Genomic DNA, 14039 nt, shown 5'->3' on the forward strand with positions numbered 1-14039 from the left:
TCAGAGCCGAGTGACGTGCAGTGCTACGTGACTCTAGCTTATATAGAGGCTGGGTCACATGCTGCACCTGCCAATCACAGCCATGCTATTAGTAAGCATGGCTGTGATGGCTTCTAAGGGCACACAAGTTAAAAGCTTGTTGATTGGCTGCTCTGCAGCCTTTCAAAAAGCGCCATTAACTCGCCAAACACCAAACCCAAACTTTTACTGAAAATTTTGGGTTCGGGGTCTAAAAATCCTAAAGTTCAGTCCTGACTCCAATCAGGCAATCAGAATAACTCCCTGGATCAACGACCCCTCTCTAGTAGCTATAGCTTGTAATATTATTACGCTCCAGAAATGCATCTAGTTTTAAATGGCAGTACTAAAATGCAAAAACTTAACTTTCAAGGATCTCTGCTTCAAACCACACTCAGCCACCTGCAATCACTCCCACAAAATCACACTCCGCACTAGAACTCCTTTTTTTTAACTCCACTTAATAAGAAGCCCACTTAGTAGAGCAAGCCTCAGGAAGAGCAAGCTCAATGCTAATAATGCTCCTGTGTGTGTCAAACAGAATTTGGTGACAGATTTATTTTATTCAATACATTTATTGTCTTAATAGAAGTTTGTATTTATAACGTTTGTACATTTTTTATCTGCATGTTAATTACATTTCATATTATAACTGTTTGTGTGTAATTTGGAAAAAGAGAACTTTTTATCTTATAATTTTTTTCTTTCTACAGGTGAAGACTGGATAAAAGGCTCCCAAGGTCATCTAATTTGATGTCCTTCTTATAAAATAGAAGGAAATCAATGCCAAATTATCAATCATAGAACTGGACATAATCAGGGTGAGATGTCTGCAAATTCTGAATATGGGAAAGATTTTGAAAATAATGCTAATCTTTCTGTGCACAAAAACATTCATAAAGATGAACAGTCATGTTCTGAAAGAGAGAAAACTTTTAATGTGATATCAAGTGTTGCTGACAATCAGAGAATTCACACAGGGGAGAAGCCATTTTCATGTTCAGAATGTGAGAAATGTTTTAGTAACATATCAAATCTTGAGGTACATCAGAGAATTCACACCGGGGTTAAGCCATTTTCATGTCCTGAATGTGGGAAATATTTTAATGTTAAATCAAATCTTGTGAAACATCAGAAAATTCACACTAGGGAGAAGCCATTTCCATGTCCTGATTGTGAGAAGTGTTTTATTCGAAAAGATCATCTTGATTTACATCTGAGAACTCACACAGGAGAGAAGCCATATTCATGTCCTGAATGTGAGAAATGTTTTACTCAAAAATCAAGACTTAATGAACATCAAAGAAATCATACAGGAGAGAAACCATTTCTATGTCATGAATGTAAAAAGTGTTTTAATCAGAAAAAACATCTTGATTTACATCTGAGAACTCACACAGGAGAGAAGCCATATTCATGTCCTGAATGTGAGAAATGTTTTATTCAAAAATCAAATCTTATTGAACATCAAAGAAATCATACAGGAGAGAAACCATTTTCATGTCCTGAATGTGAGAAGTGTTTTAATCGGAAAAAAAGTCTTGATTTACATCTGAGAACCCACACAGGAGAGAAACAATTTCAATGTCTTGAATGTGAGAAGTGTTTTAGTGATAATTCAAATCTTGTGAAACATCAGAGAATTCACACAGGAGAGAAGCCATTTTCATGCACTGAATGTGGAAAGTGTTTTACTAATAAATCAAGTTTTGTGAGACACCTGAGAACTCACAAAGGAGAGAAGCCATATTCATGTCCTGAATGTGAGAAATGTTTTACTCAAAAATCAAGTCTTATTGAACATCAAAGAAATCATACAGGAGAGAAACCATTTCCATGTCCTGAATGTGAGAAATGTTTTAATCGGAAAGAAAATCTTGATACACATCTGATAACTCACACAAGAGAGAAGCCATATTGATGTTCTGAATGTATGATGTCATTTAAAAGTAAACATCATCTTGAGACTCATCAGAGAAATCACACAGGAGAGAAGACGTTTTCATGCACTGAATGTGGGAAATGTTTTACTCAGAATTCAAGTTTTGTGAGACAACTGAGAATTCACACAGAAGAGAAGCATATTTATTATACAGAATGTGGGAAATGCTTTGGCTGTAAATTAAAGGGGTATTATGACGTAACTGTTGCTTGAAGAGATGTATCTAACCTGACAGGGAGCAGATATTGCGTTGCGTCCGTCATTTAACCCCTCAGGTGCCCCGATCAACACACTTCGCGGCACCTGTAAATGAAGGCAGAGAGATGCTCAGAGGAGCTGGCCGTGACACAGCTGCGTTGACGACCTCTTGCTCCTCCTCTGCCTTCGCCTTGGGCTTCCACTTGTTCCCATGTGATATTTGGGAATGCTCTCAGTAGCGCATCTACCAACGTGCGCTTGTACTCACGCATCTTCCTATCATGCTCCAGTGCAGGAAGTAAAGTGGGCACATTGTCTTTGTACCACGGATCCAGCAGGGTGGCAACCCAGTAGTCCGCACACGTTAAAATGTGGGCAACTCTGCTGTCGTTGCGCAGGCACTGCAGCATGTAGTCGCTCATGTGTGCCACGCTGCCTAGAGGTAAGGACAAGCTGTCCTCTGTGGGAGGCGTATCGTCATCATCCTGCGTTTCCCCCCAGCCACGCACCAGTGATGGGCCCGAGCTGCGTTGGGTGCCACCCTGCTGTGACCATGCTTCATCCTCATCCTCCTCCACCTCCTCCTCATCCTCGTCCTCCTCGTCCTCCAGTTGTGGGCCCTGCCTGGCCACATTTGTACCTGGCCTCTGCTGTTGCAAAAAACCTCCCTCTGAGTCACTTCGAAGAGACTGGCCTGAAAGTGCTAAAAATGACCCCTCTTCCTCCTCCTCCTCCTGGGCCACCTCGTCTTCCATCATCGCCCTAAGTGTTTTCTCAAGGACACATAGAAGTGGTATTGTAACGCTGATAACGGCGTCATCGCCACTGGCCATGTTGGTGCACATATACCCCGCATCCCCTGACGAAGCCGCAACAGCGGCGAAACATGTCGGGAGGGTGTAGTTATGTGATTTCGTTTTAGGCAGCTTGTAAGGGAATGAGAGGAGCTACCGGCTATGAGATATAGAGACCATAGACAAGCATAGAGTGGCAGAGTGAGACAGTGTTTGATGTGGTGTGCAGTACCTACCCCTAGTGTTAGACAGCCTGCATAGCAGGTTCAGGAATGTTTAGCAGCTGAATGGACACAGATAAATGGTTACACTGACCTCTATGGCATAAATAGAGGCAACATTGTAAGCCAATCTGAATCATTGGTGTGCAGATACTAAAGTATCAAAAGTAGGGGACTGGCAACAATCTGTGAGCCCCAGTACGATAGTAACTGAACTCAGGAGGCCTCAAATAAAGGTTCTCTAATTGCACTCCTAATAAAATAAAGCATATAGTTCCAGTGCTAAACCCATATTGAGAATTCCAGGTGAATCTTAAATAAAGGTTAGGCTGCCACACACCAACAGTCCCCATGCTATGCGATAATAGACAATAACTCTATCTAGCCACATATAAAGACATTGCCAATAAAGGTTGCAAAAATTAGGCAACCAGGTTCATCTATTTATTTTTGTCTCCTAACTCCTTACAACTGAGAGTTTTAATTTTTCTTTATATTTTCTCTAATCTATGTTTGTGAGTATATATTACAAATAATAAAGTTACATTTTTAACTGTTAAATAGGGATCCCTAAAGGGATTTTTTGGTCCTACAGACCAACATAGCATTATGAATTATATCCAGAGGATCTCTAAAGGGACTGTGTAGATTTAGTTAAATGGACTTGGTGGCAGCTTGTGCTGGCGCACCACAAGACACAAAATGGCCGCCGATCACCCCAGAAAAAAGTGACTGAAAAACACTCTGGGCAGCCTAAAAACAGTGAGTAATTGAATAGCAGCAGTTCAATGATCCACAGCTGTAGATCGATCACTGACTTAAAGGGGTTGTCCCACTTCGCTTTTTTAATCTTACCAGCAGTAGATGTACTGGTAACTTCCTGGTTCTCAGGCAGTTGAGTGAAGGCCACGCCTCCTCATGACTCACCCTGCGTGCTCGTTCATGTGTATGAGTCATCCACATGGAGCCGTATGTGAGGTCCCGCCCCCCCCCAGTATAATAAACATTGAGTGCGGCCCCCCCCAGTATAATATACATTTAGTGCGCCCCCCCCAGTATAATATACATTGAGTGCGGCCACCCCCCCCCAGTATAATATACATTGAGTGCGGCCCTCCCCCCCCAGTATAATATACATTCAGTGCGGCCACCCCCCCCAGTATAATATACATTGAGGGCGCCCCTCCCCAGTATAATATACATTCAGTGCGGCCACCCCCCCCAGTATAATATACATTGAGTGCGCCCCTCCCCCCCCCCAGTATAATATACATTCAGTGCGGCTCCCTCCCAGTATAATAAACATTGGTGGCGCAGTGGGAAGTGCCAATGAGGGTTAAAAAAATAAATAAAAAATTAACTCACCTCCACCAATTGATCGCACAGCTGCCGGTCTCCTGTTCTATCTTTAGAACCTGTGAAAGGACCTTTGGTGACATCACTGTGGTCATCACATGGTACATCATATGATCCATCACCATGGTAATGGACCATGTGATTAGCTCAGTGACGTCACCACAGGTCCTGAAGATAGAACAGGAGACCGGCAGCTGTGCGATCAATTGGTGGAGGTGAGTTAATTTTTTATTTATTTTTTTAACCCTCATTGGCACTTCCCACTGCGCCACCAATGTTTATTATACTGGGAGGGAGCCGCACTCAATGTATATTATACTGGGGGGGGGGGGAGGGGCGCACTCAATGTATATTATACTGGGGGGGGTGGCCGCACTGAATGTATATTATACTGGGGAGGGGCGCCCTCAATGTATATTATACTGGGGGGGGGGTGGCCGCACTGAATGTATATTATACTGGGGGGGGGGGGGGCGCACTGCGCCACCAATCCAATGTTAATACAAATGCAGGAGGTGGGTGCCGGAGTGAAATAGCCGGCACCCGACCTCTATGATAGGGGGCTGCGATCAGCGGCAGTTAACCCCTAAGGTCCGGCTCCCTGTCATAGAGGTCGGGTGCCGGCTATTTGATTCCGGCACCCGCCTGCTGTATTTGCGCATGCGCGGGCGTGCGCGTACTTGTAAGAATGGAGAGGCGGCCCGAGTACTTGTTCAGCTGTTGTGCGCAGGCGCGGCACAGCGATGCGGCCGGACGAAAGAGGCCGTATCCATGGGATACAGAAAACAACAAAGGAATCGCTTTACATGATTTTTTGAATGAAAGGTAGCTTTTGGATAATAACATGGATAGGAAGATATGTTGTGTGGGGGTAAATAGATTAGATAAAACCTATTTTATGAAGTGGGACAACCCCTTTAAGTGTTTTGGAGGAGTTAATCACTGCCTAATCTTGCCCTAACGTCGCAGCTGCAACCTCTCCCTATACTGATCAGAGCAGAGTGACGGGCGGCGCTATGTGACTCCAGCTTAAATAGAGGCTGGGTCACATGCTGCACTGGCCAATCACAGCCATGCCAATAGTAGGCATGGCTGTGACGGCTTCTTGGGGCAAGTAGTATGACGCTTGTTAATTGGCTGCTTTGCAGCCTTTTAAAAAGCGCCAAGAAAACGACGAACACCGAACCCGGACTTTTACTAAAATGTTCGGGTTCGGGTCCGTGTCACGGACACCCCAAAATTCGGTACGAACCCGAACTATACAGTTCGGGTTCGCTCATCCCAAATTATAAGATATTGTAATCTGTGCTGTGTATAAGGACAATGTGTCTCTGTCTGTAATGTCTCCTGTGTATGTCTCCATGTAGATCTCCATATAACTCCCATCATAACTGGACACTGATTTTCCACCGTTTACAATACACATTTTCTACACTTCTTCTTGCATTTCATTTCTTGCTCTGAACCTTAGAATCAGACCCAGTAAGAGGGAGGGAATTCTTACAATGGGAATAACGCTTTGTCTACTTTCACACTCATGTTTTGGCTTTCCGTTTGTGTGATCCATTCAGGGATCTCACAAACCGTCCAAAATGGATCAGTTTTGCCCTAATGCATTCTGAATAGAAAAGGATCCTCTCAGAATGCGTCAGTTTTCATCAGTTCAGTCTCCATTCTGCTTTGTAGACGGACAATAAAACGCTGCCTGCAGTGTTTTGATGTCTGATGAAACGGAGCCAAATGGATCCGTCCTGACACACAATGTAAGTCAATGGGGACCGATCCGTTTTCACTGACACAATCTGGCACAATAGAAAACGGATCCGTCCTCCATTGACTTTCAATGGTGTTCAAGACGGATCCGTCTTGGCTATGTTAAAGTTAATACAAACGGATACGTTCTGAACGGATGCAGACGGTTGAATTACCTGAACGGATCCGTCCATGACGGATCTGCACAAAACGCGAGTGTAAAAGTAGCCTTTCCTGGAGGTCCAGTGATGGCAGCAGTGACTGGTGATTGTCCGCACAGTAGTGTGTAAGTGATTGTACACGTGGTGTCCATACATGTGATAGTACATACCTGTAACTGTGCCGGGAACACGGACAATAACTGATCCTGACTAGTGATGGACGAACATTGGCCGGGACGATTCGCAAACCCGATCAAATGTTCGCAAACCACAAGATCGCGGCGGACCCCATTCACTTTAATGGCAGGCGAACCTGAAAAACCTTCAGGTTATATTTGCAGCCACCAAATACTTACTAGAAGTGCACAAATAGTCCCACAACATGGACAGTGACATGCCAGAGGGGGATCAATGGCAAAAATTCCCACAAAACATTTGTATTTTAACCGCCTCCGGAACGCCTAATGCAGGATCGCGGTCCGGAGGCGGCAGTCTCAGGCAGAGTCACGCAGGGATGCGTCATCTTGCGAGACGCGAGATGGCGCTCACAGCCGGCCCGCGCATGCGCATCGCGGGCCGGCAAAAGTTAGAGGGGTTACATCATCAGCCTGCCAGCCAATGATCGTTGCTGGCAGGCTGATGATTTAAAAAAAAAAACGAATCGCAAGCCATTTAACACCTTATATTTATAAATATAAGGTGTTAAATGGCTTCTGTGCTCCTCTGCTGATTCTTTTGGTCGGTTGGATCCAGCAGAGGAGCACACATCACAGTGAGTACACCAAACACCACACTTAGCCCCAGATCACCCCCCATCACCCCAATTAACCCCTTGATCGCCCCTGTCAATCACCTAGTGAAAGGGAAAAAAGTGATCAGTGTAAACTGTCACTTTTTTTTTCACTGGTATTGACTGTTAGGTTTTAGGATAGTTTAGGCCCCTTGGTTAGGTAGTTAGCGATCGTTTAGCGCCCAGCCCACCCCACCGCAGTCACTGATTCGCAGATTAGCGTATCGCTAATCAGCATTTGTACTTTTATAGTATCTGTAAGTGATCAAAACTGATCACAGTCAGATCTATAATAGTATTAGTGTCACCTTAGTTCGCCCTCCACCCAAAACGCAGTGTTTGCCCAATCAGGCCTAATCGGTTGCCCACACGTGCGTTCACCCACGCCCGCCCCGCCGCAGAGACATTATTTTTTTTTTGATCACTGCACAATCACTTTACAAGCGCTGCAGCGATAAAAAAAATCAGTTTTGATATTTTTTTATCAACCGCAGCGGCCTCCGGTACTTCGCTAGCCTCCCATTTGTAAGACAGGCTTGCATTTTTCTTGGGTAGTCTCAGGGAATACCCCCTAAATTTAGTAGTCCAAATGTCAAACAAGGGGTATTCTTCTGAAGAGGCCTACAGGCTTCTGACCCAGTCGGATGAGGAATGGAAACCCTCATCTGATGAATTCAGCGGGTCAGAATATGAACCTGTAGAATGCAGTGGCACTCTGACCCAAAGTTCGGACTGAGGAGGCTTAAGGTCCCTGATAGCAGCAGGCGTACCCGGCCCAGTGTCGCTAGACCACAGGTTGCGCAGGATCCGCTTCAAGGGCAGCAGAGTGGGGCTGGCGCCGTCGGATTACGTGGTGAGGCATACACCAGCAGCGCAGCCCATCCATGGACCTAGTACCATGCACTACCGTACAACATGGTGAAGTGGCGAGCACCAGAAGGGCAGTTGAAGCTGGTACTGTGGCACGTGCATTAGTTCCCCCGTCGCAGCCACCGCACAGACAGGCCCGTAGAGTCCCTGAGGTGCTGGCAAACCCTGATTGGCAGTCCCCAACTTCAGCCGCACCTGTAGTTCCCCCTTTCACCGCCCAGTCTGGAGTTCGGGTTGAGACAGCTCAGATCGGTTTGGCACTGGGATTTTTTTTTTTAGCTGTTCTTGACTGCGGAGCTCTTAGACATAGTCGTGGCAGAAACAAATCGGTATGCCACTCAATTTATAGCCGCCAACCCGGGAAGCTTTTATGCCCAGCCTTTCCGGTAGAAACCAGTCCAAGTTTCCGAATTAAAAAAATTTCTGGGCCTTTTTCTCAACATGGGTTTAACCAAAAAGCATGAATTGCGGTCATATTGGTCCACGAACCCAATTCATCACATGCCCATGTTCTCTGCTGCCATGTCCGGGGCACGATTTGAGGCCATCCTGCGTTTCCTGCACTTTAGCGACAACACCACCTCCCGTCCCAGAGGCCACCCAGCTTTTGACCGGCTCCACAAAATTCGGCCCCTCATAGACCACTTCAACCAGAAATTTGCAGATTTGTATACCCCTGAGCAAAACATCTGCGTAGACGAGTCCCTTATACATTTTTCCGGGCGCCTTGGCTTCAAACAATGCATCCCAAGCAAGCGCGCCCGGTATGGGGTCAAATTGTATAAGCTCTGTGAAAGGGCCACAGGCTATACCCACAAATTTCGGATCTATGAGGGTAAAGATCAAACCCTGGAGCTGGTCGGTTGCCCTGACTACCGACAGTCTGGGACTTGGTATCGCCCTTAGTTGGCAAGGGGTACTATCTTTATGTGGACAATTTCTACACAAGTGTGCCCCTCTTCAGGCATTTGTTCCTAGAACAGATTGGCTGCTGTGGCACCGCGCGACCTAGTCACCGGGGCTTCCCCCAACGGCTCGTTACCACCCGTCTTGCAAGGGGGGAGAGGGCTGCCTTGTGTAACGAAGAACTGCTCCCGGTGAAATGGAGAGACAAGCGCAACGTTTACATGCTCTCCTCCATTCACCCAGACACGACAATACAAATTGAACGAGCAACCAGTGTCATTGAAAAGCCCCTCTGTGTCCACGACTATAATTCGCTCATGGGAGGGATGGACTTCAATGACCAGATGTTGGCTCCATATTTAGTGTCCCGCCACACCAGACGCTGGTATAAGAAGGTGTCTGTATATTTAATTCAATTGGCTGTATATAATAGTTTTGTTCTCTACAGTAAGGCTGAGAGAACAGGATCCTTCCTCAAATTTCAGGAAGAGATCATCGAGAACACAGGAAAACTAAATAAACTAGGGATGCTCCGATATATCAGCCGCCGAAACATATCAGCCGAAAATGGCATTTTTGGTATAATGCCGAAAGTGTCATTGTATGGCTGATACAGTGTTGCATCCGTGTATTCTCTCCTCCCCCCTGGGCGCTGCTCTGTGTCCGAGCAGGGGGGGGGGAGAGACTGTGTCAGCCGTCCGAGCGCTACAGGAGGAGAGCGCAGTGAGTGGCCGACGTCTCCTCTCCACAATGCTCAGCCTCCTGTCTCAGATTGGCAGAGTGGTGTGTGGGCAGAGACAGCTTGCAGTGCTGTCCCAGGAGGTTGAGCTCTCCTCTCCGCACCGCCTGCTCAGCCTCCCGTGACATTGTGTCAGGAAGCAGAGTGAGGCACAAACAAGCAGTGATCAGCGATCACTGAGTGTTTGTAAATAATTGAGAACCTAACATGTTTACTGTGTTCCCAATTATGAATAAAAAGAAAGTGATATACAGGTGTGTTCATTCATAGTTGTAATTATAGTAAACACACTCTGTCCTCATGTTCTGAATGAACAGAAACTCTCAATATAGAGGGTTCCTGTTCATTTGTAACAGGGGATACAGAAATAGAGATTGAGGACCTTGTGTCCTCAATTGCTTTTTCAATTTTAAAAGGGAAATATCAGGCGTCTGTTTAGACCCCTAATATTTCCCCGAAGCCCCTAAAAGTAAAGTAAAAAAAATCTAATTATTTAATAAAAAATGAATGAAATTAAAAGTTTATGATGAAAAATGTAAATTTAAAAAAATGTTCTGTTTCGGCTTGACTATTTTTGTTTCGTTTTGAAATTTGCTTTTTGGTGCACTTCTAAACAAGTCACACTGTAAGACTTTAAAATAAATAGAGAACTTTAATCCGATATACAGAAGCAAAACATAAATTAAAAGGACATGCATTTCTTGAATTTTTTTATTTTTTTTTCACACTAGCAAACAAACATGAGAACATATTTTTTTTCAAATAGTTAAGTGCATATTACAACTGCTTAGTGCAGAACATATTATGATGTATTGCATACACCATACTAACATTTGGAGAGGTATGTTTTTCTCAAAAATTTCAAACCGTTAGCAAAGACCTCATCAAAGGAGAGGTCTTCCGAATTTTTTCAAGAACATCTGGAAATTGTACAAGTTCCAAAAGATCTCTTTCAACTGACATTATCATAAGTGCATCAAGAAGTTCTTGCCCCATGGTGGCTCTTAGGCGAGTCTTTATAAGTTTTAACTTACTAAATGCTCTTTCACATGCCACTTGAGTATATGATAGTGTTAGCAGGTATTCATAAACTACAGAGAGATTTTCATAAGCAGTTGAAAAAAGATTATATTTTACAAGAAATCGGTGACAGCAAAGAAAACATTTGTTACAGGACTTGCATTTTGGTTCTTGTTCCATGGTATCAACTTTACAGGAGCCCCAGTCCTCATCATCAGCATCAGTATTAACAGGATTATTATCCAGATAATCATCATCATCATCATCTTCTTGCTGAGAGCTAATAGGAACTATGTTTACCTTCCCACTCTCATGTTCTCTAAGATGTGGGAACAAGTTGGCAAAACTCTGTAGCTCAGTTTTCAGACCCGATTCATCCACGTTTGCCAATTGAGAAATTCTTTGTAGTGCTCCTGCCTCTAACACATTTGGATCTTTTCTGATTTTGTCAAAGAAACGAGGATCCAAGTATTGGGAGTCCTGAACTAATTGTTTGTTTTCAGAAAATCGCTCATCCAGGCTTCCAATAATCTGATCCAGAATTGGTCTAAAAACTTCAACTCGAAAACGTTGGGTTTCACTAATAGGACGTTCATCAATTGAGGATTCGCCAGGCATACGCTTTTTTCGCCCAATTCTTCTCTCTTGTAGCTCTGACTCAACTTCCAGGGAATCAAGGCCCTCTCTTTCTATGATTAGGTCATTTATTTTTTTTGCAAACTGCTTTGCTTTCTCTTTTATATAAGAAAACTCAATTTTTTTTAGTTGGTCAACTGTACTTTCCACCATTCTCCATGCAACCATATAGTCAAGACCACTTGTTTGAAGATATCTTGAAACAGGGCCAATAACATCAAAAATAGCCAAAAATAGATGTGCAGTTAAAATGGTCTTAAACAAACATAGGTTTTCTGACAGAGAAGAAGCCTCTGAAGTAGTCTTTGAATCAGACTGTTTGAACTGTGAAATCAACAATAACACTTCTAAAGTGTCCAAAAATAGTGAGTGTTTTTCTCCAAATAGCCAGTGGAGGGCTTTATCTTTGGCCCACCATCTTGTCTCCCCAATTTTTTGCAACCTGAGAAGTTTCTCATGCCCACATCTCTTATCAAGCTGATCCCTCCAGACATTCATTCTCTTGTGAGAGTCCCCAATAAATGTTGCTAGGCGATGTAGAAGACCAAAAAAAGTTTTTGCCTCTAAAACATCACAGCAGTCAGATATGCACAGGTTTAAAATGTGACTATAGCACCAAATGTAGACAGCATTAGGCACTTCCTTTGCAATCTGAGCACGCAACCCCACATAAGCACTTTTCATGTTTGCTGCTCCATCAAAAGACTCTCCTGCTATTTTTTTGTAATCCAGTCCAAGAATTTTAAAACTTGACATTAAAAGTTCATTGAGTCCTCTTCCAGATGTATCTTTTACCGGTAAAACAGAGATGAGACGTTCCTTAACAGATTCCTCTTTTACATATCTAACAACCACAGTAGCTTGGTCAAATACTCCAACATCTTGTGTAGAATCTACTTGGATGCTAAATCTCTTTTCACCAATTTCAGACACTATTGATGACTTCATGGTCTGAACGATTGCCATAATAACTTTTTTTACTGTGTTATATGACAAAAATGTCACAAGTGATCCACGGCCAGCTGTCTGTTTTCCCAGGAGTCTTCTCTGTTTTTTACTCTTTTCACTTTCAGAAATGCATTTCCGAATGTGATTTTTAAGCGGAACGTCATAATTCGAGAGAAATAAAACCATTTCTAGAAAGTTTCCATGGTTAATTTCAGCATTATTCAAATTATATAATGATTCATTAGTTCCATGGGCACGAAAAGGTAATCCTTGTTTTGCTAGCAGTTTAACAATATCAAAGATTCGTTTCATTACTTCTATGTTTTGAAGTATCTCCTTCTTTCTTTTTGAAGCATGTGCCTGGTTTATCAATGTATCAATGCCTTTGCTCTTTGTTATAGTAAAATATGTGTTCACAGCTTCACGGTGAGTTTTTGATATCTCATGTTTGTTAGTAACCTGATAACAATGCCTAAAATTTGTACACCCACTAGTGAACGATGAAGTGGAATTTGAAAATGCTATGCAGATACTGCAAAAAAAAGCTTCAAGCTTTCTATTGTTTACTCTGCAAGTGAGCCATGAACGCCTAATAAGATCTCCATTTGGATTTCTACGGAAATAAAAATCGATTTCTTTAAAGGGAAGGCCTTCACAATCGGTAGTGCTTGGTTGCACTGGATGCATTTGCACAAATGTAATTTTTTCTGCCATGGAACATGTAGAAGGAAGACTAAAGAGAGTTTTGGTGGTGTCAAACTGAACATCAGAAGATGCAGACTCTTCTTCTGTTCTACCGCTTTCTAAATCATGAAAGCTTGTAGCTTCAGAGCAAGGAATGGGTGATTGTTCTATAATAGTCATTTCAGAACTGCTTTCAAAGTCCAGCTCCTTCTCTATTAAGCTACTTGGACTTTGTGTTCTCAACTCCTCTTCAACTAGCACATCTTGCCTCACTGGAAGCCTATCTTGGTCTGTGCAAACCTCTGTTGGTCTTTCTTTGGGTACTGTTGCACCATGACCCTACAAAAAGTCATATAAAAATTATGAACATTATGAGCAGTGCAGAAGGCTGCCTACCCCTGCTTTACAACTTCTAAACTTTCAACTCACCACTGCAAATGATAATTTCATTTGCTTAGGATCCTTTCCTGCTATGTCAAGCTCTTTAGCCCTTTTCTCGCGTATTTTTTGAGCTCCACTTTTTTCCTTGCTTTTTGATGGTATGCTCTCCATATTTATCAATAAGGAATGAACTAAACTGTTTGCTTGACATCAAACAAATAAAAGGGAGTAACAATTAGGACAGGAATAAGGGCTTTATAGAACATATCCAAAATACAAATTAAAGCTTCATATATGCCAATCATCTAAGGTGACCCGAAGGTGAGGGCATGCCATGCCAGTGTGCTCCCACAGGTGTAAGGGCACCACCGCACAAGCATTACTTACTGGAGCGTTGGGCATCCAGAGCAGGCCTTTGCAATGGAACCCTAAAGCTCAACACACACCTTACAATCTGATTGTACAATTTCCTTTAGATCTACTAACAACAAAGTTTGCAAACTAATGTGGCATACAATGTGCGATGTCACTAAAAAACATAGGGGGTTCACTAAGGAGCCAAAGGATTAAGCTGAACATTCGGCTGTTCACTTTCTGCTGTTTGGCCCCTGAGAGAATAGCCC

General features: G+C 43.4%; 1 protein-coding gene across 1 annotated transcript; it reads left to right on the forward strand.

The window, feature by feature from the left end:
• Positions 1-844: 844 nt before the first annotated feature.
• Positions 845-1939, forward strand: LOC122931758 (gastrula zinc finger protein XlCGF17.1-like). The gene is made up of 2 exons (XM_044285819.1): positions 845-1620; positions 1828-1939. Exons 1-2 carry the CDS (start codon positions 845-847, stop codon positions 1937-1939), a joined length of 888 nt encoding a protein of 295 aa, XP_044141754.1.
• Positions 1940-14039: the final 12100 nt, after the last annotated feature.

Source organism: Bufo gargarizans, chromosome 3 (assembly GCF_014858855.1).
Source record: "Bufo gargarizans isolate SCDJY-AF-19 chromosome 3, ASM1485885v1, whole genome shotgun sequence".
Taxonomy (NCBI): domain Eukaryota; kingdom Metazoa; phylum Chordata; class Amphibia; order Anura; family Bufonidae; genus Bufo; species Bufo gargarizans.

Bases quoted from the DNA above. Each gene is read 5' to 3' on its own strand.
- LOC122931758 (XM_044285819.1), top strand. From the start codon at position 845: ATGTCTGCAAATTCTGAATATGGGAAAGATTTTGAAAATAATGCTAAT. The intron at 1,621-1,827 runs GTGTTTTAGTGA...TGAACATCAAAG, and splicing joins CAATGTCTTGAATGTGAGAA to AAATCATACAGGAGAGAAAC.